This window comes from Phoxinus phoxinus, assembly GCF_949152265.1.
Source record: "Phoxinus phoxinus genome assembly, chromosome: 15".
Taxonomy (NCBI): Eukaryota; Metazoa; Chordata; class Actinopteri; order Cypriniformes; family Leuciscidae; genus Phoxinus; species Phoxinus phoxinus.
The window spans coordinates 26,960,601-26,987,225 of NC_136890.1; the positions used below are offsets into that span (position 1 = coordinate 26,960,601).

A 26,625-nucleotide genomic window follows, 5' to 3' on the forward strand; every position below is an offset into this window, starting at 1 on the left:
TTATTTTAATAATGCAAAAAGTCATCTTGATATATGTACCGGTAATTGAAAAAAAATGTATATATAGTATGAGATGGCAGCTTTATATGCAAACTACTGTAGTCTCAGGTAAATGTGTGTGCGTGTGTATTCTGAGAGTTCTTGGTTATGGCTCTGGTAATTGGACAGGGTGCATTGGGTTTTTTGACATAGGGTGAAGGGCTCTCACCCCAGCATCTGTTGAGGTGAGCCGGCCTCCCGTGTGTCACAGCCCAGATCTCCCAGATCTCTGACTTTCGGCACCAGTTGCCATCTCTCTCCCATCTCGTTCACCTGTGGCTGTGTCTTCTGGTGTTAAAATAGAATAGATACTGCGTTCCATTCAGAATATTAAACGCCTTTTGACTCCAGTGAGGCCTGGGACACCCACTGTGTGCTCCTATGCAGACTGCCACTGTTCTGAGGGGGATTCCTTGGCACTCTTTGATAAAGATTAATACAATCCTATTTTCATGCCTAGGATTGCCTCTCCTAATGTGATTCTCTCTCTCTGTCTCTGTCTTTCCTTTTCCCCTGTTCCTGGAAAACACTAAATACCTTATCCATGCAGACAGTGTCTCTTGTACCGCTTATATGTTAGAGTAACCTTTGTAATCTGAAGCAAATATCAGTTGATGTGCACCTATATGGCCCTGTGGACTTTAGAAGAAAAACGAAATGTTTAAATCCACAGCAACAATATGGATCCTGGTGCCTAATTGGATCAATCGTGTTGCTTACGTGAAGGCTTTTCGTTCCGATTGAGCTATCAGGTGGATTATTAACAGATTACTGCATGTAAACGTAGCTACTTTGAGCTAAAGAGAGTTGTGAGTATCTCATCTCCATTTTCCATAGATTTATTGAAAGAAAGCAGGACTCGGCTGTCAAAAATGTCTTCACGAGATTAGCTTGAGAAAATGCTCTACATGTAGCTGTAACTGACAGAATTCAGTCAGGATGTACAAGGCCAAAAGTGATATGAGCGGGGGTGAAGGCTCATGTCAACGGACAGACAGACGCATTGCAGCAGCCACTGGCTTTTTCCACTTGTCGTATCTGTCTTAAATGTTGGATCTGTACCAACAAGGCCAAGCAAAACTAACAAAGGTCAGATCAAAGGAATGGAGCAACTGGCCTTTTTCAGAGCCTCTAATTGGCGTAGAAGAAAGGAAGCTCTGAGCGGGTTTGAACTGTCAATGGGAGAGTTCGCATAAAATGAATTGTGTCCGGTGATAGAGCTGTATGCGCGTGTTGTTTAAGTGCCTGGTTCATTTTGACGCAAATCATCTCCTTTAAATGAAATGCCTTTTACCGCCTTATTTCCATGTGGTAATAGTGCAAGACCAAAACCAAATAATTACTACTCTTGTCTCGGGCTCTGGGGAAAGGGGGATTGTAGTTGGGCCGCTCTCTGTCATGGATCGCTTCATAAAGACTAACATTAGCTGTGAGCTGCCTGCTTAGAAAGCATTTAAGGCATCATAGACATGCTCCTGGTGTGAAGGCGACCTTGTAAGATACCAAATGTTGGCCAAATTCTGAAGAAACAACGTATAAATCAAGACGGCAGCCAGTCCTGAGAAATATTGTCAATACTTATTTGTCATTATTTCATTCAATAATGTTATTTTTTATTTAAAAAGTTTAAATCTGACCATTTAGTCTGACATACAGTTTTGTCAATTTTACCCAATATTCGTGTGTGCACTGTATATCCTTATCCTCCTTACTATTGCAGAATTAGCTTAAAAACAAGTAACATCAAACTGTATCATTTGTAAATGCTGTGCGCTTTGTGAGGGTAATGATATTTGTGTGGTGGTTTCATTTCACTTAGGATGCAGCCTATGTAGGCAGTAGACAACGTGGTTTTGAAGCAGTGATATTGACTTTCTGATCCCATGACTCTGATATGTAAATGTATGGACATATATTGCAAGTCAACTAATGTTTAAAATGCAAAACAAACCTTTGTATTGAAATGGTCTTTAATATTATTGCATGTTTTAGTGTAATGCACTGCATCTCTATCAGTACTTTCCCTGTTCTTAGGATCAGCTTAGAAAACGAAGAGGTTGTATTGAATGTGTCTCTTTCGCCAGCAGGGGGCGATCTGAAAAATAAAACAATAGACATCATTTCAAGAGTTTGTCAAAACAAAATAGTTTTCACCTAATCTTTAACGTCAACTGCTATTATATTGCACTGTATACACTTAAAGCGTTTTAAGTGTAGAAGAAGATGCTCGGTGAGAGTTAGCACCTATGAGTCACGACTCATATCTTCCAATTACTGCATAAACACCACATTAACACATACTTTTTTGACAGGTGGCAACATATTTTATGCATGTATTATACTGTTTTTATTATTTTTAGCAGATAGAGAAAACACATCATGGACAAGTCAGGTGGCCCCAATAAAATACATATTGCTAAACACATACTGTATTAGTAACAAGCATAATGAATAACACAACACACTCCACACACATTACATTCACACAGTGATTGTTCATTAAAATTGATTCAGTAACTCTCTTTTCAGACTTTGCTTCCATTCTTAGAGAGCCATACAAAAAAAAAACATTTTATAAATTCAAAACCAAGTTAAATTGACAATCGTCAGGAAATGACCAGACATTGAAAAGCAGAGGTGTGTGTGTGCGTGCGTGTATGAATGATATCAGTGTATGCTCTCTGCTCTACTATGTTTGTAGTGGCTCTTATGTAGAAGGACCTGCAGCACTGTTACCACAAGAGTGTTAAAGTACAGCTCTCGAGCTGCCTGCCCTCACAGTATGTGTGTTATGTGTGTCCGCCTCACACTGCAGCGCGTTGAGGACGCCATCAGTCTTTGATTGGGCACTTATCGATCTGAGAGTGTGACCTGTGTGGATTGCTGTAGCCTCTGCCACGCCCTCTCTCCAGGAAACGACCCGCATCTACTACAGCACATGAATACATAACTCGCAAATCGCAATGGATTATGAACACAAATACACACCCTACATAAAGCTATTCTGTTAGCAGAGCAAGAAGTGGATTGAAGTTCAAGTACCCAAATAGGCCAACAAACAAAGACAGAAAGAGAGTGTGTAACAAACAGAAATATATAGATATTATATAAAAACTATATTATGTATTTATATATATATATATATATGTATATATATGTATGTATGTATACCTGTGTTTGTGAAGATATATAAAGATGTATATAAAATATATAAAAAATATTTATAAAGATGTCTATATATATTATGTTTTAATTCTTTATTTAATACTTATGTAATATAATATAATCTTCCGGAAGATTTTTTTTTTTATATAGGGATTTTAATGAAAACGAAATATTCATCCAATGAAGGCAAATGAAAATCACTTAAAAAGTATGCTACATTATAAAACTACTAGCTTACAGCCATTGATTATAAAAGTGTTAAAATTTAGCAAAAAAGATACTTATAGTTTTAGAATGTACGCCGTCCGTCTCCACTACACCATTTGTAATACTTTTTGGGAGTGGATGGTCACTGGAGGTCACTTTTGGCACAATTGACATTTGCATGGTATACAAAACGTCTGATAGACGGATCACTCTTGATGATTATGGGTTATATAATTCTTATTTGTTATTGGCCAGTTTTTTGTGTGAACGGGTTCAAAGGAAAGCATTGTTTGATTCAAACTCTTTTGCTGTGAACAGTCCTCAAGAGAAGTGTAAGATTAGAAACATTCTGTTTCATAGAGTGATATATATGCATTGTATATGTATTTACATAAAACTGATGTAAAATGCATGACACACTTTTATCTCTCCAGAGAGAGATAGAGAGCAAAATGTGCTTAACAGGCAGACAGCACACACTTTGATTTCTCAGTAAAAAAAAAAAGGTCCATCTCTTTGACAGAAGATCTCTGATGTCTCTTTATATCTTTTTCAGCAACAACGAAGGCTGGATCTTCTGACCATCACCAACCCTGGTGAGTATGCATGTTTTGCTTTGTGTGCATGTGTGTTTGTTATTCCCTGCACACTACACCACACAACAACATTGTACTCACAGACGGGGTTGTGTGTTCAAAGAGGGCGTCACACTTTGTGACATCACAAGCATAAGCTGCAACCCAAGAGCAAACATCTGCAAAAAAGAGGCCTTTTCTCGCGATTTCTTTTCTCAGCATTTCCGTGATCCCATCGTAGCACCCCGGGCGCGCCTGTCCCAGAGCAGCGGGTACAGCCTGTGCTTCTGCGTCTCTGTGGGAAGCTGAATGTTTTCTCAGTGCATCTGGGTGAAGGCTGAAACTGCATTCGGAGCTCTGGGAGAGACAGATGGGGTAGCCAGGAAGGATGCAGCCCCCATATGTCTAAAATATCTGGCTGCTCTAATACACTTTGATTAAAATAATGTTTATGTAAGGCACGTGGAGTAGGCTAATTTTCCCAGCTTTGCTCAGCATCTGTTACCCAAAGCCACACAAGACTGTACCGCTGACCTTCACAACTCTACAAAAGACATGCACGGTGCAACATGGTTTTTAGCTTACCTTGTTTGGGGTTATATAATGAAAATGACTTTTTTTCCCCCCATGATTCTATAGCCCTTGCCATTTTGGGAGGGTAATTTTGCTGATTTCAGCGAGCAGTAAAATCTACTTTTTCTCCATAAAAACTCCACAATTGTGCACAAGCAGACTGCAGAGGGGCTCTGGAGAGCCGTTGCGCTTTTTGCTGATCTAGAACTCTCCGAATGCAGTTATTAAAACTAACCGCGGAAAGAACAACTGCTAAACCGGTATTAGATCACCGGGCTACAGATGGGCCTAATGACTTATTGATGAGGTGAACAGGGTATTTTAGTTGCTGTAAATGAAGAATCGCCCCTGTAAATGAGCTCATCCGTCCCTGTCTTCTTCTATAAGCCTGCAGCCTGGCTTCTTATTAGGATTCGCTGTGCAAAGTGTATATGCGACTGTGGTGACCTTTGACCTGCGTTTGTCCACGCTGAGTGTGACGGAAACTTGTTTTCCTGCTATATGGAAAGCAACTTGCACTCTTAGATGAGTGAGACAGATATTGCAACAGGACGCGCCGACCTATCCACATATTACATAAGTGTGTGTGAAAGGGATGATGAAAATTAACATACATACATGTATCTATAGTCCTTAATGAGATCAAGCCATGTCCTCCCCGGTGCCCTTGGAGGTCTTCTCAGTACTCCGAGTGCCAGCCCTTCGGTCGGAACCTGTCGCTGCGGTTGAGGCCCTGTAGATCAGTGGCGAGGGGGGTCTCGGTGCCCTGGCCCCCTCATTAGCTCTCCTGTGTGAAGAGTGCTTCCCACTCAACCCCTGCCAGACCCTCTTTAATTGGACACTTGAGCAGCACGATGTGAATCTGGCTCCATTGAAGCCTGACATTTCAAACAGCTGACCTTTCTAAAGCCAGAACAGCTAAAGAATGATTAGCCTCGCCCACCGTTCCCATCGCAATGCAGAACGCAAACTAAACACAACGTTCATGGCGGGGGAAAAAAATGATGAAGGAAGGAAATCTAAAAAGGACTAGATTTTCACTTACTAAAGAAAATATCAGTGGTGACTTAGGCATGAAAAGAATTGGTAAAGTTTTACTGTAGGTTTTACAATGCGGTTTTGTGTAAATTAAATACTTTTTGGCATCAGTGACATTCAATACTTTTTTTTTTTTTTTTTTTGCTGTGCACATGAATAAATAACAACTGTTTTTACAGTGGAACGGCAGCTAAATGGTTAAATATGCACGAAATAAGAGACCAATAACAGTTCAGTATGCAAATAAATGCAAGAAAGCAGACTAATCGCAATTCAGAATTTCAGTGAAATCACTGTAGGATTGGTAAGCATTGAAACAATATAAATTATAAGTAATACCAGTAAATTTTGACCTTATGGGGACATTTTTGTGGTTCCCATGAGTAAAACAGTTTATAAATCATACTAAATGAAGTGTTTTGAAAATCTAAAAATGTAGAAAGTTTACTGATGTGTAGATTTAGGGGTAGTGTATGGGGATAGAATATACAGTTTGTTCAGTATAAAAATCATTACGTCTATGGGAAGTCCCCATAAAACATGGAAACGTGTGTGTGTGTGTGGGCAAAAATGTATAAAATAATTATATAAAAGTAAAAAGGAAGACAAAGAAAAAGAAGCCTTGCAAGTACCATAAGCCTCTGTTTGTGGAGGAGGTTTGGGCACTGTGATAGAAGGGTTGTGCTGGTCTTAAAGGGGGGGCTGCAGTGTGTCTGGAGCTTAGAGGGTGTCCACGGCCAGAAAATTGAGTTCAGCCATCTTTTCGGAAAGGCTATTGTCGATCTATTGATTTGAATGCCCTTTTCATATCTGCAGTCTCCATTGCGTTATTGTTCAGCTGGACAATTAACTTTGCTTGGCTGGTGTTTAGTCTCTGTGTCACTGCCCCCCCATGGCCACCATCTCAGCAGCGTTACAGGAAAAAAAAGGTCAATTACATTCATGAGACTTGGAGAGATGTGCAAGCTCACTGCTCTGAGAACAGATATTAGACAACCTTCAGATCTCCTCAAACGCTGTGAGCTCTTGTTCAGTGCTACACACACACACACACACACGTGTGCTCTCATGTCTTCATCTGTGTGTGGATATATGTAAATCATCTCTGTAATGAGAGCCTGTAAAGGTTCCCAGTCGGAGAAAAACAGCGTTTAATACTGTTGTTCTGTTCAGCTGCTCTTTTAATGACACTTTTACACCTGGCACAGCACAAAGCATGAAAATAAACTAATTATGATATAAAACGTAACTGATTAGAATTATATTATATAATTCTGTTCAGTGTGACTTCTGGTGCAAACTCGTTTCAAAGAATTGCATAATGTTAAACAAGAAAAACACTTTAAAAACTTAAAATGAATAACATTTCTGTAATCGTTTAACCATTATTTATCATGTAATATTTATTTTGCTTGCTGTGGGACACAAAAGGCGGTTTCTCAGTACAGTCATATGCAGTTACCGATGATAGAACCATTAAAATACACCAAAAACACAACACAAATTCATAAAAGTAAAAAAGAAAATTGTGTGCTGTAATCCAAATCTTTAGAATCAATACAATTGTGAGGAACAGACCCAAAATCAATCCTTTATTCGGCAATCATCATCTCCATTCTCAGCAGCAACCATCAGTCAAATCCCGCACTCGTTATGAATTCATAAATTGCCCTCTCAAGAATCTTTATGACACACTTATGGCAGTGATATCAAACGCTCATTGGCTCTCGTCTGGTTCGTCACCCCGTTGTGCCATGCCATGTTTTAAGTGATGTGCGTTTGAATGAGAAATGCCTGTATCAGGATAAGATTTTCAGCGATTAATAACTTAAATTCCTCTGTGCTTCATACAAAACTATTATATACCGCCGGAGAGGAGTGCGGTTACAACACATCATCAGATGGACTACATTTGGTGCCACTTTTTAAAATGTTTTAAAATAAATGATTGTGATTCCCCATTTGTTTATATTTTTATTTATTACTGCACATATTTTTAAGAAATGGTTATGGGTTGGTTTAGAGTTAGGAGTGAAATTAGAAGCTCAAAATATATTTTTAATGCTATATTGTAACAGAAATGACTTGTCATTTTCCACACATTTCTGTTCATTACGTTGTATATATTCATATTTTGATTCTCTCTATGAAATGGTTATGTTTGGGTTTGAGGATTGGGTTAAGGGATCAAAAAATTATCTATAAAATGGTAAAAAGGACAATTACACAAATATCTCAATGATATAAAACATTGAAAATATTTTACGTTTTTTTAGATTTAAACACATAATAATGGTTACGTCTTGTTGTCAATGCATCCATATTGTAAGCTTCAGCATCTATCCAAACGTTCAAAAATGTGCTTTTTTACCAGTAAATGTTATGTATTAACACCTACGTATTAACAATGAGACCAGACTGTAATGTCACATATTCAATGAATCTCGTCTTTTGAGTGACTAGCCTCAGTGGCCCTCTGATATAAATGTCTACAACACATTCTCAGCCAGTTCCACTGCTCTGCCTGAGCAAATGTGTCCCTGAGTGTTTTCTTGGCCGTTTCTGTGATGGTGTCTGTATGGCGTCCAGCAGTAAAACAGGCCTGAGCCTGATGGTCTCTGGACTGGGGCCGTGTGGCCAGACACCCTGATGTTTGTGCTTTTGTGTCTGGACACAGCAACTCCGGGCCAAAGCGGCAACTTGGACAGCTGCACCTCGCAGCGGCCAATACCTGCACCAGTGAGATCTGCCTTTAATGGAGCAGAGGGACCAGGCCTGGCTTAGAGAAAGAGAGGAGAAGATGTAGCGCAAAATACAGCAAGTGCGATGAGGAATGATCATAACCCATTTAAACTTCTTTGTGGAGATTTCATCTTAACATCCCAATCTGCGACTGAGTGATGGAAGGTGGTTAAAAACGAATACAACTAATCGAAATAATGAACGGCGGTTGGTAGAGTCCGCACAGAAATAGAGAAACTAAAAACGTCTGTTCGGCTGCCTCATGCTGTCTATTTTCCAGTTGATTTTTTCCAAATGCACACAAAGGAGCATAGCGAAAGGGCTGTGAGCCTGTTAATGAAGAAAGAATAAGAGCGTTAATGTAGTCTGGAGGAGAGAGAGAAAGAGAGAGAGACAGGGTGCGCCGGTAGTCTGGCTTGGAAAATATTTGTAAAATATGCATCATTAAACCATTATTTAAAAACATGTCTGGAGCCCAGCCTTGAAGCTTTTCAACAACTAATGCCTCTAGTTAATATCCCCAGCCATGCAAATATCACAATTTCACGCCTTCTTCACATAATCAGCCATGGGTTTTTCTGTTCACCGTGTGAAAAACAAAACAACACGCTAAAGATACTAAATGAAAAATGCAGTGTGCTGTTTGCTATTAACTTGTCTTTCTCTTTTCACGGCTTGCCATTTGTGCGTATGCGTGTGTTTGTGTGCGTGAGAAAAGGGACGATTTGTGGGGAAATGTAATAGTGTTTTAGCAGACTAGACAGCGAGGACTCTTTCGTCGTCACCAGGGCCACTGTCGTTGCCAAGTGCAGCAAATCCATAAGGGGGGGAGAGTGAGATTTTAGGTCGGACGACCTTTTGTTATTTCCTGCAGTGGCGGCTGGTGCTTTTCAAGAGCAGGTAATCACTCGTCAATGACAAAAGTGTACTGATGTTTATTTGGAGCCAGAGAAAGCTGCTTCACAAACTTCTAGTGAAAATACTAACATAATGAACCAAGCTCGGAACTGTTTGTTGCGTATTTGAAAAAGACAGGATTGTGAAAGCTAAAATAAACATTGCAAAGTTGAACCATCAGAAAACATTGATTTCGCTCTTACGTTTCAAAACAATGTCCGTCATTGTTGCAAATTCCTGCCCAATTGAGAGGCCGGGTTCCATGTGAGACATAAACATATTAATGGAAAGCCCTGGAACTAACGAATGATCAGATATTGTTTCCATTGCAAATCGTGTGATGCCCTTATAGATTCCCAGTGAAGCACTGCATCCAGCTGGGACCAAGAATAACACGTTTAGAGCCTTTCGTCCAATGAACATTGATCTTCACTTCATTAAAACCAAGCATTATGTGCCACTGACTTCAATAGACATGTTCATGCGGAAATAAAACTGACTGCTTTATTTGAAGGAGACTATATATCTCAACAATGCTAAATAATTTATTCAACACAATATTACAGTGAAACATAAATCTAACCAACTATGAATACCCCCTAAACTCTTTTATAGTCCTAGAAAGTAATGTTAGAAATCGCCCCCTCATTCCCTATTCCCTACTTTACTCCACTAATATAGTTCACTTGAGTGAGTGAATTCGGACACTGAGTGCACCGGAAGACCTTGTGGTGCATTGTGGGATTGAATGAGTGCACTCAATAACATATTTTTATAAATTATTTTAAATTTTAATAATATTTCACAAAATTACTGTTTTATTGTATTAATGAACAAATAAATGGAGCAGACTTGGTGAGCATAAGATACTTCTTTCAAAAACATTTAAAAAATCTTAGCAACCCCAAACTTTGTTTACATATCTTATCATTGAATATTGTGTTTCATTCAGAACTACATCAAATTGTGGAAGTAAAATGTATTGCAAATGACAATTCACATTGACTTTTAAAACAATGGCCACTGGTTTGCTGCTAGCGAGTGAATAATAGAGGTGGGTTCAGATGAGGAAGCTACACAGCAGAAAGGGACAAAGAAACAGTGATTGAGAGAAAGAAACATGGATTATTCTGTGAGACTTTATCGCCACTCGCACTGAACTGCCCCCGCGTGTTCTCTGCTGATTTCTTCTATTGGTTCTCTGCTGCTAGCTTGAGCAGAGACTTGATGCGGTTACCTGGTTACCGCCAGGCCTCGTTTGCAGGGTCACTTCATTAATTCTTTTCCTGGTGAAATGGTGGCATGCGTTGGTGTGTGTTTATGTTTGTGTCGGCTCAACAAAGAGCGGCTCGCTCTCACGCTCCACCTGCCGCTGCCCTGTTATCGGATCCACCCACACACACTCGAACGTTAGCGCATGGAGATGGCCAACTGTAGGCCTTGATTTTACCGCTGTCATATTAGCACACCTAGTAAATCTGGACAAGAAATTAGCTACTCTACGTAAACATTATGTCACTTCCCATTAGGGCTGAAGAGCTGAGACTGCTTAAGAGAGGATGAGAACCAGGATGACAAGAATTGCTCCTGAAGTGTGATGTCACACTGTGTGTGTGTGTGGGGCCTTCTTGTTATCAAATGTCTTATCTAATAGCAAATCAGCAAAATCTAAGTCAGCAATATGACATTAATTCTGATCTATCCATATATCCATCCATCTATATCTATCTATCCATATATCCATCCATCTATCTATCTATCTATCTATCTATCTATCTATCTATCTATCTATCTATCTATCTATCTATCTATCTATCCGTCTGTCTGTTGTTCTTATCTATCTATCTATCTATCTATCTATCTATCTATCTGTTGTTCTTATCTATCTATCTATCTATCTATCTATCCGTCTGTCTGTTGTTCTTATCTATCTATCTATCTACAGGTATATATCTATCTATCTATCTATCTATCTATCTATCTGTTGTTCTTATCTATCTATCTATCTATCTATCTATCTATCTATCTATCTATCTGTTGTTCTTATCTATCTATCTATCTATCTATCTATCCGTCTGTCTGTTGTTCTTATCTATCTATCTATCTACAGGTATCTATCTATCTATCTATCTATCTATCTATCTATCTATCTATCTATCTATCTATCTATCTATCTATCTGTTGTTCTTATCTATCTATCTATCTATCTATCTATATATCTGTTGTTCTTTATCTATCTATCTATCTATCTATCTATCTATCTGTTGTTCTTATCTATCTATCTATCTATCTATCTATCTATCTATCTATTTATCCGTCTGTCTGTTGTTCTTATCTATCTATCTATCTATATATCCGTCTGTCTGTTGTTCTTATCTATCTATCTATCCATCTATCGTTCTATCTATCCATCCGTCTGTCTGTTGTTCCTTTCTGTCGCTCTATCTGTCTGTCTGTCAGTATGTCTATTGTTTGTGTCTGTCTGTCTGTCTGTATGTCTGTCTGTCGTTCGTATCTATCTATCGTTCTATCTGGCTGTCGTTCGTTTCTATCTGTCTATATATCTATCGTTCTATCTACCCGTCTCATTCGTTTCTATCTATCGTTCTATCTATCTATCGTTCTATCTATCTGTCTGTTTTTCTATATAAATTTTTTTTCAAAACTTTCCAACAAGGCCAACGTTTATCTTGACATTTTTTATTATTAAAAAATGACATTTATATACATTTATTTTATTTCAATTAATATAAAAATTTACTTTTTTAATATCCAAATTTGAATTACAATTATGCATCCAGTATTATCTTAATACGAATTTAATTTAAATTCAGGAAAGTAAAATCTCCTTAACTTTGTAGTGCAGGTGTTCTCAGCATAATTGTAATGCATAATTGGGTCGTGCATAATTAATAAGTTTGCATTTTTCCAAGTTTGCCAATGTTGTTTGCACTGCTGCTTATGTTGATACTTTTGTCAAGTTAGGTAACATGTTTTGCAACATTTTCTATGCAGAATGATTTATGTGGGAAGAAAATACGATTGATTGTTAACACTATCGTCTTTATCATGTTGAGGTGTGGGTCCGCAGATTCGTAAATATAAATATTTTATTAGGTCATATTTTTTAATCAACAAACATAATGCATTAAAATCATATTATTGGGGTGTTTAAGGTGCGTTTTAAAATCTAAACGTATTATTTCGACATTTACATGATTATTTAAATGTTAATTGGTAGTGTGAAGTGCTTTTACATCAGATTTGAAAGTATGAGTCATTCTGTAAACTGGAATGTTAAGTTTACTCACTTTAATCACAACATTATGTTGCTAAGTGAAGTAGATTTTACTTAATTTTATACCTCTGAAATTTACTCAAAACAAATTATGTGCAATTGTGTAATGTTTTAACTGTTATGGTAATCACATTTATATAATTTTGCTCTGTATAAATATTAAATGCTTCATTTTGCTACCAGTTTTGTCCCTCAGACTCCAACCTGACAGTCTATATCTATACAAATCTATGACAAAAGCATAATGATTATACATGGTCATCTATGCAAGTGAACCCTTTATGGTTTCTTTCTGACATGTCTTTATCACACAGATGGATCCAGTAATCACTTCCAAGCAATCAAATATTCACAGTTTATTGTCTGCGCAGAATGAGGACAAATGAAGTGTCCATGCAGTGCGAGTCTGAAATGATCCAGGACGAAGGGGAAAAGCGCAGTCTAGTCTTTCATATTAATGCAGTCCAGAGATCATATTTGTAGGTTTGGGAGGTGATGCAGATTCTTGACCTGACCGGATCAATAGTGTACGCCCTAGAGAAATATAAATGAAGCACACCGAACAGGCCAGAAGCATAAGAAACATCTCTGAAGCTCTCGTTTGTTCTTTAAAAGGAAGATCAATGTCCCCCCTGCCGCCACTCGGAGAATGCACAGCGGGACACCGTGCTGGCAATGATACCCCTGTAAATATTTGATGACGGGATTGAAGAGCGGTTATACAATATAGTTTGCGTCTGCTCGGGCTGTCAGTTTTGAAGTCTGTCTCAGGGCAGCCGGCATCAGTGACTAACAGAGCCGAGCGGAGCTCTGTTTCGGGGCTACTGTTCATTTCACGCGCTATCACTTTTTGTATTGCCCGACTGATGACTTCACGGCTAATCAATTATTCATGAGGCACTAATTAAAGGACAAAATAAAGTAACGTAATTAAGGGCAGTTCAATTAAACAAGAGATCATTGCCTTTTAAGTTGTTGGTCAATAGAAGATGACATCGCCAACTTTTTCCAGACCCGCCGCGCGGCGTCTTTTTCCCCGAACATGCTGGAGCCTTTATTTTAAACCATATTTCTAATGTTCTCTAAACGTTCCCTGCTGTCCCCCTCTGTGCTTCACAGATTCTGGCAAAAGCGGCAGGTTTGGAGCGCACCGTCTGGTTCTATACTTAGCCAGCCAGCGCTGACGCTCGTGTACACACGCGCACCTGGGCTAGCGTCTGTCCGTCTCCCCGATTGGCACAGGTGTGCTGTTTTGATTGGCTGCGTGGTAATGGCTAATGTGTTCCCAGCTAATGCTGCTGTCACAGCTCCTCATGTCCATCCCTCCCCACCTTCATCACCATCCTCCTCCTCTCCCGGGCACTGACCCAAAACAGGCCCACCGCCATCATCTCGCCCGACACCCACCCTCTTTCCTATTCTAGTCACAGAGCTCCTACCTCCCTCTCCGACACTGGGCTTCATCATCCACATCATTATGGAGATTATCCCATGTCTTTTATTTAATGGTGGCTAATGTATCACCAATAAAGATGAATGAGGGGAGCTGTGAAGCTCTAATTGGAGGGACATGATGTCTGACTCTGAGCCGCTGATAATGTCGACACTGCCAAACAGTTTATGAGGCGCCATCACCGGTCTAAGTGTGTGTTTAGAGGTGGAGGGGGAGCAGACGCTTAGTTCAAGTACTCATTGTTTGATAACTGCATGTGAGAGAGCGCCGGACAAAGCCGCGGTGTTAATTGATCGGTTTTCATGAGTTTTACGTGAGAGTTTTTTGATCATGTTCTAAAATTCATAATGACATGACTGTCTCCCGTCAGCTGCTGACTTAGTCTGTGTATTGAAAATCTCTATGAACAGAACAGGAGCAGGAAGTGTTGCATTCCACTACAGATTATCATTATCAGTCACGTTGATATAATTTTTGTTTGTCATGCTCTTTTATCAATCAGAAAAACATTATAATGCCATTTTTTGGTTCCCTGGATATCAAACCCATGACCTTTAGCACCATGCTCTGCTATATACTTTTTCTTCGGTGAAAGTGTGAAAAAGACAATGCTGCCTTGAGATATGGTCGCCTGATTTAACACAATATCACATATTAATTATTCCTCCGGACTATACTTGCCGGTATCTCTTACTTATTTACCTAAATCTTACCTTTTCACTAGGTGCTCTAAAACTTATTTTCCCCCATTTTCTTTATAGAATAGAAAGCCTTTGTTGTCAATATACTCGCGTACAACGAAATTTGGAAATGCTTTCCCTTGGTCCTGGAAAAATGATTCAACAAACACAAACAATATTACATACGACAAATATTAAACATTTAGTACAAAAATAAACTGTTTTTAGTCAAATTTAAATATTGCATTAATAATAAATATATTGCACTAAACCTGTTCGTTGCAAAGTTAAAAATAATGAAAAATAGCACCCTGACACTGTACATGTATGTGTGTGTGTGTGTATGTATATGTAGCAGAAAGGGATCTGTGCATTAGAGTTCATGGTGGTTATGGCTCTGGGGAAGAAACTGTCCTTGAATCTCTTTGTCCTTGTTTTGATGGACCTGTAACATATAATCATCATTTATAATCTACTATCCTTTACTGTGAGGATTTTTCTAAAGAAGGAAAATGCATTAGCCCCAATACTTTATATTTATCTGTCAAAATGATGGAAAGCATTTAAAATTTACTGTCTTTAAAGACTTTTTAAAATGTAGGAAATGACTTAGCACAAATAGTTTTTTTTATACGATTGCCAAGACACTTTTCTCTGTACTTTTCGCATAACAGCAGTCTATGTGGGCTAAAATGTACCTACAGGCCAATTTGCATATTTACATACTTTTTTTTCTTTCTTCAAAACTGTTAAACTTAAGTTCAAAACCTAACATAATACAAACTGAATAAGACAACAATGTGTTACAATTCCAAATCTAGAAAATGGATATCAAAACCTTCACAGGTGACACATGCTGCATCCCAATTTGCCTAATTATACTATGTCCTTAAAGTATGTACTGATTTGTAAAGAAAAAGTAGATACGTTTGAATATGTAGCAGAAGAGTAGGCAAGCTTTGGGACATGCATTACTACTTTGTCATAAGTAGCTGCAACAGTCTTTCAATTTCATTACCATCGATACAAAAGAGGACAGCTTAGACATAATTTTGCACTGTGATATAAACATGGACCATTTAACATAAACTGCAGTGAATTTGAAACAGTATAGAGCTGCCATTATTGTTTTGTAAAGGAATACAAAAACAAAAAAAATGGTGTAATCTACATTATAGTGGGCTTTTTTTTAGGTTATTGGGTTTATAAATGTTGAAGTGTGTTTGTTGGGTGAGAACCTCTGCTAGTGTCATGAAAGTGAAGTGTTTTTTTAGCTTAGTTTTAGTCACAGACTGTAAAAAAATAGGTTTTAGTACATTTTTGATGTGGAATTTACTGCTGTGCCAATGGTGTGAAGAGTTTTGAAAAGGGGACCTTTTGGGCATGAACCCTTTTTTTTTTACAAAAAAAAAATCAGTTGAACTTCATAACATAACAAGCATTCATATTAAAGGGATAGTTCACCCAAAAAAATTAAATTCTGTCATAATTTACTCATGTCTTAAGAAAACTATATGACCCTGTCTTCTACAAAATACAAGTCAATGTGGAACAGTGTTGGTTAAGGCTCCATTGAATTTTGCTGTATGGACAAAAACTTTTTTTTTGTATTTTGTAGAAGAAAGAAAGTCATACAGGTTTAAAAGGACATGGGAGTAAGTAAATGATTACATCATTTTAATTTAATTCCAGACCTGTTTGCTGGACAGTTGCTCACAACAGTTTGGAATTCAGCAAAATTCCCATTTGATGCATTCTGTCCTGAACTGGAGCCACTTGAACGCATCAGCCAGGGGATCTGGGTAGTCTTATTGGAGCGACTCTGAGTGCAGGACAAGCCAACCATTGAGGAGCAGATTAGATTAAGAATAATCCTTTCGCTGCGCGCTGAGCCCCGTCTCTGCAAAGTCCACTCACAGTGCATCAGTTACACCGCTCTGCCCAGCAACACGCCAAGGGCCCCAGTCCACCCAGAGGTCTTCAGCCATTCATTCACTGAGACTGAGATGTTCTTTTTACTGTCCACATAGGTCATGACACAATCACTGTCATTTTGCAGATTTGCCGTTTGGCAGAATAGATGGACAGAAAGTACATTCTGTCTGTTGGCCCCTATGGATCCTGTAAGCCCACGTCTTATCCCTGGAGCAAACTTCTTCTCTGCACTTTCCGCTCAGGACTTGATGGCAGATCTGACTCAAACAGTGACATAAAATGAAAGGAAATAAATGGGGAGAAAAAAGAAGAAAGGGCAAAGCATCCAAAGTTCTGCATCACTTACTTTTCAATTACGGCAGGCGAAGCAGAACGAATTGTTAGTGCCATTTATTGACTGTGCCTTTCTCGTTATTAAAGTACAAGTGAAGAAATCCGTCCTTTTGTATAACAACCTGCCTGTTTTACAATAACAAAATGTTTCTTCTCTGTCAGACAGCCTTTGTCATTTGAAGAGAAACAAGGAAAAGAGAATGGCAGGGATAGCAAAACAGCATGCTGGCAGAAACACTGATACAGTCAGAATCGGCCGAGATCCTGAAGAAAACCTCTTCCCTCACAGCATTCAGCTGAGACTATTGGTGCAGAACAAAAGTAATAGGTGAATGAATCGATTATGGTAATGATTGGCTGCCTGAAAGATTTTTCTTATGCCGTATAACAGGGATATGAGAGATATTGAAAACACATTAACGGAGAAGCGGCCGTGGATACCTATAGCGATGGAGTGCTGTGTGTGCTAGCAGGCAGGCATGGGCCTTTTTCATCCTTGACTTGTGATCCTTACACTCAAGTTGATGTTCCACATAATAGACCACATACAAAACATTGTGATGAATCTCCAGTTCAATTCAAAAGAATGCAACAATGGTGCATTCATCCTACAGTCTTTCCATGTTGCGGCTGCTGGACTGAATCAAATTTCTTATAGAGTATACTTGTATTTTTTCGATATATGCTTTCAAAAGCAAGTGGCAATTTAGTATCTAATAATATCCAACGAATTTTCTCCAAAGGAGAGAGAGAGATTTTTATAGCTATTGCTATAAGCCAGGGGTGCCCAATCCTGTTCCTGGAGATCTACCTAACTGCATGCCAGGGTTCAGTTCCAGATCAACACACCTGCCTGTAATTATCAGGTGCTCCTGAAGATCTGGATTAGCTGGTTCAGGTGTGTTTGATCAGGTTTAGAGCTGACCTTTGCAGGAAGTAGATCTCCAGGAACAGGATTGCGTGCCCCTCCTATAAGCGGTTTTTAAAGTGTGTGGCATGATTCCAATTAATACTACATATGTACCTGGACCTTTTACTGACAAAGAATATATATGCAAACCCATTTAGAATAATTCTAGAAGTCTCTTTATGCAGTTTGATCCAAACCTGGTCAGACTGACCCAGCCGCAAAGCATGCTGGGTAACTGGAAGCACTAAAGGCCCTGTTTACACCTGGTATAAAGATGCATTTTGGTCGATCGGATCGCAATGGTTGACACTAAATACAGGTGTAAACGGGGTCTAAAACGGTTTGAGCTTTCGACCACTTCCAGGGGTAGTCGAAAACGCATTCGAGCAGATTGCTTTCTTAGTGTAAATGCTCATGTAGTCGAATGCATTCAAACAGCCACAAAAGACCACCTACTCTCAGCCTACTCATTCAATGCGTAAACATTATGGGAAGAGCGCTATACGGGATTTAAACTCTGACAGCTGGAGACCCAAGTTTGGTTTGAAAACTAAAAAACGTACCAAGGTCAATGTTCTCTCAGCATTCCTGATTTCTAACACACACGTACAGCATTTGGCGTGGTCTTGCGGCTGCCAGAGCAGAAACGATACTGCTACTCTCCGTGTGTTTTTCTGTCGTCTTCGGGTGTGTTCATATGTAAATCGTGTGAGCTTATTTAGTCCAAGATCTGAAAAAGCCCATACATAGACCCTCTTCTTGAAGAAATCAGGACAGAAGTGGTCGAAAGTGGACAAAAGAGACAGATTAAAACACCAGCTGTAAACAAATGTGTCTTCCTCATCTTGTGATCCGATCGACCAAAACAATAAAAATCTTTATTACCAGATGTAAACAGAGCCTTTAATAAATGACCAATTTATAAATTAGTCTGTAAAGTGACTCTAAATGAAAAAAACAACAACTTATTGGAAATATTGGAAATCTGTTTGCTAACAGTCATAAATTCTTTATTAACATGCTTTTACAATAACAACTGAGCACTCTTATATATTTGAATTGTAATAACTACAAAACTCCATCTGGAGTTAAAATACATCATATTTTATAAAACTAAAATATTTTATTAATTTACTATCTTGTTTTATAATATAATAGCACTGTGATGATTATTATTAATAGTAATAAAAAAAACTTATTTTGCAAAGGTCTATTATTGGTAAAATTGTAAGTATTTTTCATGATTTATTATATATTTTTTTTATATAATAAGAGCAAACGACACTTTAAACCCCCAAAATAAACCTTTCACCACATCTGTTTTGATTAGTACAGTCTGTAGCGACAAGCTCTGCATTTCCTCAACTGATGCGCACCAGCCAGACTAAAGCAGTCGATCGCAGAGGCCTCCCCACTGTCCTCCCCCTCTTTGTGTTTATATATGTTTTTTTTAATATTTTTTTGAGGGAAACTGTCAAGCCCTATCCCAAAGAACAGGGACCAAAGAGCAAAAATAATGTACGCTTTCGTGCGTTTCTTGGAGGACGACATGTGCTACGCGTTACCTGTGTCAGACGTGAAAGATTTCCAGCCTGTGCACAAAAGAGATTTTGATGATCAGAAGGTGTATGTGGTGCTGAGAGGCGCAGGCCATCCTGCCAAAGCACACATCCTCGCCCTGGCAGGTGAGTTCTGTTCTTCTCTTCCTTTTAACTATAATAATAATAATAATCTTCATACATAACAGTGACACGCATAACGAAAATGCTTGCTATGTCTTGTAACTGATATGAATCATATTTGCATGTGAACCTCTTATCTGTTTAGCTTTATAATATATTTATGGCGTATGATGAAAAGTTATCATACAAATCATAATTTTAATTTCATATGAGTTGCATGAACATGCTTTAACACGCATATGTATTGTGTTGTTGAGAGAACACTAATGCTGTAACCTGAGTGTTTTGATGTGATTCATGGATATAGACGGGGAAGATGTCATAGGTTTGATGTCTTCTTGATGATTCTGGTGTTTTTAGCTCATCGTGATTTCGGGGTTTGTGTAATAGAGAGATGTAATCGTGTCTGTGTTTGACAAGCACGACAATCTAAATATTAACTAAGGGAAAGGCGCGTCGAAAATGTCTGAATAAGTTCATGAAAGTAGAAACGAAAGATAAGAGGGGTTTAAAGGCAGAGAAAGAGGCTCAGGATGCTAAGCGATTGTTAGCTTGCTGCTAACGCTTCCTTCATTTACCTCCGGCGCATAAGAGCTTAACAGCGAATACAATCATCATCGTCACAACACTAACAATCTATCTGAACTGATAAAGATAAGAAAAAGCAGACAGGATAACCAGAAAGTTCTGTATTTCAACGATTTGTTGTGTTTAGCTCGAGCTGCTATGTTCCTGTCATCACATTAGCTAGCCAGGTAAGGGTTATTATTTTATGTAGTGTTTTACTTTTACGCCCTTCAGTTTGCTTGAAACCTTATGCCAGCATATTATACTGTTAAATTATAACGTGTCATCATATTATGTGGGGTTTAAATCAGTGCTGGTGGCAGATCTGTTATCATGTGACACTTCCTACTTGAGCTCAAGCAGACAGTGAAATCCTCCAGCCACTTTCACTCCTGCCACTCTTCAATCAGGACTAGTTAGATACATTACTAATCTACATGTGTGGCTTAACCTGCTCTTACAACCCTGATCTTGTTAGGGACAAAAGTCTGCCGTCCAGCACAGCTTTTAAATCAGTCTGCAATCTGCTGTGGCCGACCTTGAGGCTCATGTGCTATACCTGGCCCATTGTAAAAACTTGAATATGTAGTTATTAACAATCCAGATCTTATGTTGATGATTTTCCTACTTGGCATGATAAGGGGCTAGGTATGCACATTTATATGGTCCGTCTTCTCCAAGCGGCCTTGGTTTCTTGACACTGCATCACACACTGACAACTGTGACGACCCCGCCTGTCAAAATCATATTGATGCTGCAGTCAACGTCGCTTTGCAATGTTAAACGCTCCATTAATAGTTTATTGCAACAATAGCTAGTCATCTGTGTCATTACAAGGTTACTGGGAAACTTCTCCACCAAACTCATAAAATGTTTCTCATGCTGTGTCCTTGTTTTAACCATATCATCATTTTAGATTACAGAGATGAATTATTTGCGCCTCTGATGCATTTCCCCTCCTCTTTTTCAGAAAGCATTGAGGAATTTGAGCACAGTATTATGCAAAAGAAGATGAAAATACCCAAGATGTCGAACAGGAACACAGTGGAGAATCACTTTGGTGAGGAGAGAATGCCTCTAAGACATAAAAAGGTTGGTCTACCCATTTTTAAGATTTGGAGACATTTGCAAGCTTTCTGTTACTGGTCTGGATTTGTAGATAGGGAACATATGGACAGATTGGGAATGGCTCAACAGGGATTTTCTGCTGTTTTTAAGAGTGTGATTTATACTCCGCAAACAAAACAAGAAAACATATTAGAACATGTTTTGACGCTTATGGAATTTGTCCTGACATTTCAAACGTTTCAAGCCAGTTTTGTTCAATCTTGCAGTTTAAGCAAGAGACCAGGAAGGCCTGTTTCTTTCTTCGGTGGGCTTGTTGTGTATTTTTAGTGTCCTGACTTTTTAATTGTGTAACCCATTAAGTTTACGACCCAGTTTTGTGTGCTCTTGCAGTTCATACCTTAATTACTTAGTTCGAACTTGGTGTTTAATATAATCTGAGTTGGTGTGTAGTTATCATTTCACAGTTTAGCCATTGAGCCAGTTTAGCCCTGTTACAGTGGCATTAAATATAAAATTTTGAGATTATTTTTTGGCCCATTAGTGATAGTTTTAGAATGTTGTCATTTTTGTGTGTATTGATGCAGCAGCTCTTCCAGCCATGCTTTAAAAGGGAAGTCACGCTAGGCATGGTTTCTTCCATTCATACTAGAAATGTGACGGTGATGATATTCTCCCACCGGTTAATCGACTTGTGACAACACCGGTAATATCGGTTTCATCGGGTGGGAGGAGCTATGTAAAAAAAAAAAAAAAAAAAAATCTAAATATGAATAAAACTAAATGAAAAATGTAAATAACACTCCAGGTCTCTGAATTTCATACCCATGTGAATGCAAGAATATGAGTAAGATTTTTTGTTCTAAAGGTTGAGTTTGGTGAACTCTGTCCTACAAATTTGGATATTGGTAACAGATTTGATCTAAACATCAAAGTTTGACCTCTGTACTTCATGCAAACTTCAAATCATCAAAAATTAAAATAATCTATAGCAGACATCCCACCTTTCAGAAACGAATTTCTGGGAGATGGCAACACACCACCACCTATATTATTAAAAAATAAAATTATAGGCTGCTTAACACGGATTCGTTCATTCATTCAATAGTATTCATGCACTAAAAAGTGTAAGTGATGTAGTTGAGTGTGACGAAATAAGAGCAGAGAGTCTCCACAAAATCTGAAATAGTCTGGTCACAGAAGAATCATTTAAAATGTGTGATAATACCAGGTGTAATGCATCTTGGCTGACCACTTGTGATCGGTTCACCGAAAATGCATCTTAATACCAGGTGGGAACAGTCCTTACTCCCAGACCTTCTGGGAGAGGTGGGATGTCTGATATAGTAATAATATATAAAAAATAATACAGTAATGACATGACCTCTTTCAAAGTATGACCACCCCTTAAAAAGACCTTACTGTATTTTGTGAACCGAAAGATCCTTATAAGGTGTTTGATGGGGTTGGAACTTAACTCTGGAGGACGGTAGATATCCAAAAACAAGTCAATTATTTACATGTATGTACTCTATTTGCACTGGTCAAGATGCTCAATCTTGTGACGCAGGTCCAGTCACAGGAACAGCAGCGGGCCAGTTCCAACTCCTCAAAGAGCCTGGCTGCGGTGGTGGCGCGGCTGGAGAGGAACGCAGTCAACTCGTGCACGGAGGGAGAGGAGCTGGACAGACTCACCACAGAGGAAGAGGAAGAGCAGGACGAGGCCGTGGTGCCCCGTGTCCTGTACGAGGAGCTGGTGCACAGCTACAGGCAGCAGGAGGAAGAAATGAGACGTCTGCAGCAGGAACTGGATCGCACACGCAGGCAGCTGCTGCAGCAGGCCAAAAAGCTGAAGGAGTACGGCAGTCTGCTGACCGAAGTCAAGGAGCTCCGGGATTTCAACCGACGCCTGCAGGACGTCCTGCTCATGAGGCTTGGCAGCGGTAAGATTTGCATGAATCGTACATATAGGCCGACTTGACCAACTAAAGGCCTGTTCACACCGCTGATGCAACTAAACAATATGCACCAAAACTGGCCAACAGATCAAAATTTGACTGTTCTCGGAACCATAGAAATTAATTATTTTGATTAAAGCTTTGCCGTGCATCTGTATTGAAAACTCAAGACTGTGTTTGAATAGGCCTTAACATTGTTTTTCTTATTAGAGGCTACAAACATGGTTTATCCAATCAATTTAAAGTCTTAAATATCTGTTAAAGTGCTTGCTAGACAACGTAATGTAACCTTTCAGGTGTATATTTTTTAAGACCTTTGTAGAGCTTTTTGTTTTCATTACTAAAAAAGCAGGAATGGCTAGTCGGCTTTTAGTAGGCTATAGTGAGTGCAGTGTTTAGTTTCCAATTAAATTAAGAATGAATATTTTCAGACAGCAATTTAAAATGATAGTTTACCAAAAAATGATCATTTTGTCATTACTTGCCCTCGAGTTTTTTCAAACCTGTATGAGTTCCTTTCTTCTGTTAAACACAAAAGAAGATAGGAAAAAAAAATGGTGGTAACTAGACAGATGACAGCACCTATTGACTTCCATATTAGGAAAAAACTCTGGAAGTCAATGGGTGCCGTCAACTGAACAACATTAGGGTGAGTAAAGGATGATAAATGTTTCATTTTTGGGTGAACTATCCCTTTAAATATGTTCTTGTATAATTTTTAGGGCTGTCAGTCAATTAAAATATTCATCCTTTTGATTAATGTGATAATTATTTAGCATATCAAGTACTTAATTAATATTCAGCATATCAGGTACTTAATTATGTCATGTAATTGTTATTAATTAATCAAATTAATCACACACATCAATATTTGCTGAGAACCCTTTATGCTGAGATTATCTTTATAATGAAGATAATTCAAAGACCGGTGGATGAAAGCATTGAATATACATTACAAAAAAGGGACTTAATGAGTCAGTATATTGTATTATATGGTCATTTTATGTCATTAAACATTGTTTATCAATGGTTGTCCACCGCAATCCATTTTGCAATCCACGGGATGTTTAACACTATTTTTTAATTATTTGTATATGGAAATGTGCTAGACCGTCTTTGGCCATTAAGTTGACTTTTTTTCTCAGCATCTATTTATAATTAACTGTACAAAATTATTATGTTAAATTGGCAGCCTTAATAATAAAAAAAAATGTATGTGATGTTCCACATATTTCTGAGCTGCAGGGACTGATTACCACTCAGATGAAGACTAGAGTACAGGCTGCTTAAAGAGGACATGGTGTCCAGAGCTCAGGCCAGTGTCCCGGCCAGCTGGGCTGTGTGTGTGTGTGTGTGGGTGTGGGTGAACAGACTGGTCTGGAGCAAGCTGGTGGAATAGGCTGAAGATTAGACCGGCCAGGGCTCTTTAGGGTCAGACGTGCAGAGCACTGACTGCTATTAAAACTCAACAGATACATTAGAGCTTAGTGCAGCCAGCCACCAAGCCAGCTTACTGAGCTAAAATGACCCGGTTGTCTTGAGGCACGGGAGAGCCATGTTTTAGGCAGCGCTCCAAAGAGAGGTGCCAGGACTTACTGCAGCCACACTGGACTTAATTCAAAACTGTCATTAGAGAGCAGGGAACGTCTGCCTTCAACACTTTCTCAGGATTACACTCATCTTTCACTTGTTAAATTGTGCTTTACTGAAGAATGCTGATCAATGGTTTGCTTTGCTTCATACAGAACCGATGCATGACAATGGCACACAGACAATCAAAGCAGAGGTGGTAGAGCCGATCAGTGAACCACAGGATACGTGTCAAGAGGAAGCCAACACTAGCTCCACCCACTCCCACTCCCCGTCCCCGAGAACAGTCTACACATTCAATGATGGAAAAGTATGTACTCCTGTGTGTTTTTACTGTCTTTTCAATTGCAACTGATTCTCAAACATCCCAAAAATCCACGTCCATCAGTGATGCGCGGGTCAATGTATAAACAACCCGCACCCGACCGACGTTTTCAACTAACCCGCCCGCAACTCGGACCGCAAAAAAAAAAGAAAGAAAATATTGTACCCGACCCGCTTCCTGACCCGCGTTTTTTTTTTTAAGTAGCTAGTAAATGCTCATCGCGTCATGGGCCATAGACGGAGGAACTAGGGGTGCGCATTTTTCTGAATGCTGTATGATATCGCCTAGTTTTTGTAATAAAGGATTGATTTAGGCTATTCATTTATTTCGTTTCATTTTCTTAACAATTAAGATGCTGCATGTGTTTATCCAGTCTAATCGAAGTGTGCGTCTCTCCCCTGACTTTCCCAACAAAAACCCCGCCCCCTCTCAGCAAATAGCTACATAAAACTGACATTACTGAGCTATATGCGTTTAAAAGTAGCCTATTAAAATGGCACAATGGCATTGCTCAGTTCAACGTGTTGGGAAATCGGGCATTTTGTCCCGTGTCAGCTTTTATTCAAAAGTTAATAACACGCTCAACATTCAAAAAGTAAATAAGGATTTCCCACTGTCATCTCTGACTGAGCTCGTGCGTCATCCTCGCGCAGTTATTCAGCCAATAAAGTGTAGACCTATGAATTTCATAGAACATTGTGTCTAGTACTATATAAATTACAAAGGTTTAATTGGCATCTTTATTTCAAACGACCCGACCGACCGCGACCCGAATATCATTAAAAATATTTTTGGATGACTCGTAACCGCGGGTAACCGCGGGTGACCGCAGGCACCCGCACACTTTGGATCAACCCGCGCATCACTGACGTCCATGCTCACTTTATTTCAGTACTTTTATCAGCAAAGCAGCCCAGTAGTCAGCACACACATACACACACATATAAGAAAAGTTTTGGGTCAGTAACACCTTTGATGCTTTTATTTAGCTAGGATGCGTTACATTTATCAAAAATGACATTTATAATTTTACAAAGGATTTTTATTAAAAATAATTTCAGCATATTATAATGTATTATGTATATTATAATTGAATATAATAACGGTGTGTTAATTGTGATGAGATTTTCCAATGTTATGGAAGTTGCCGTCGATGATATTTACTTGATGGACACAGGCGTTATTTCAGGCCATCGTGAAAGAAAAGGGGCTTGACTTCAGCCATTAGTTCATGCAGACAGCAATCCAGACTCTCTTTTAAGCTGTTGTGTAAACAGGACAATTCAGTGATTTCATTGATGTTCCTCGTGTTAGTGTGATTCAGTGTTTCTTTTAATGTTTTGCAGTGGTTTGGTTTGTCTAATTGACTAGCGAAATCCCTTCTACAACCATTCCCCCGTCAGTCTCAAAGGGCCTTTTAACCAGAACGCTTGCTGTGATTTTGAGCCCTGTTAGCAGACATCGGGTCCGCATTTTGCGTTCCTCCGCCTGCCTTGCATGACAGGGGGGAATTTGTGTTACATGCTGAAAGGGTTCTCAGTTCAAGCGTGAAGAACAAAAGCAAATTAGGCCCTTACACATACGCACACATAT

At 38.9% G+C, this 26,625-nt stretch overlaps 1 protein-coding gene across 8 annotated transcripts in view; it reads left to right on the top strand.

Moving 5' to 3' along the window:
* LOC307012279 (cytosolic carboxypeptidase 6-like) overlaps positions 1-26,625 on the top strand; it is a 307,878-nt gene that overhangs the window by 197,516 nt on the left and 83,737 nt on the right. For 7 of the 8 annotated variants that reach the window (XM_079638759.1, XM_079638760.1, XM_079638764.1 and 4 more), the window contains 5 exons: positions 3,968-4,007; positions 19,312-19,530; positions 21,065-21,186; positions 22,730-23,102; positions 24,863-25,017. In XM_079638759.1, the coding sequence (XP_079494885.1) occupies positions 3,968-4,007; positions 19,312-19,530; positions 21,065-21,186; positions 22,730-23,102; positions 24,863-25,017 (909 nt within the window). The remainder of the gene's footprint in view (positions 1-3,967; positions 4,008-19,311; positions 19,531-21,064; positions 21,187-22,729; positions 23,103-24,862; positions 25,018-26,625) is intronic. The other variant, XM_079638766.1, reaches the window with a different exon arrangement.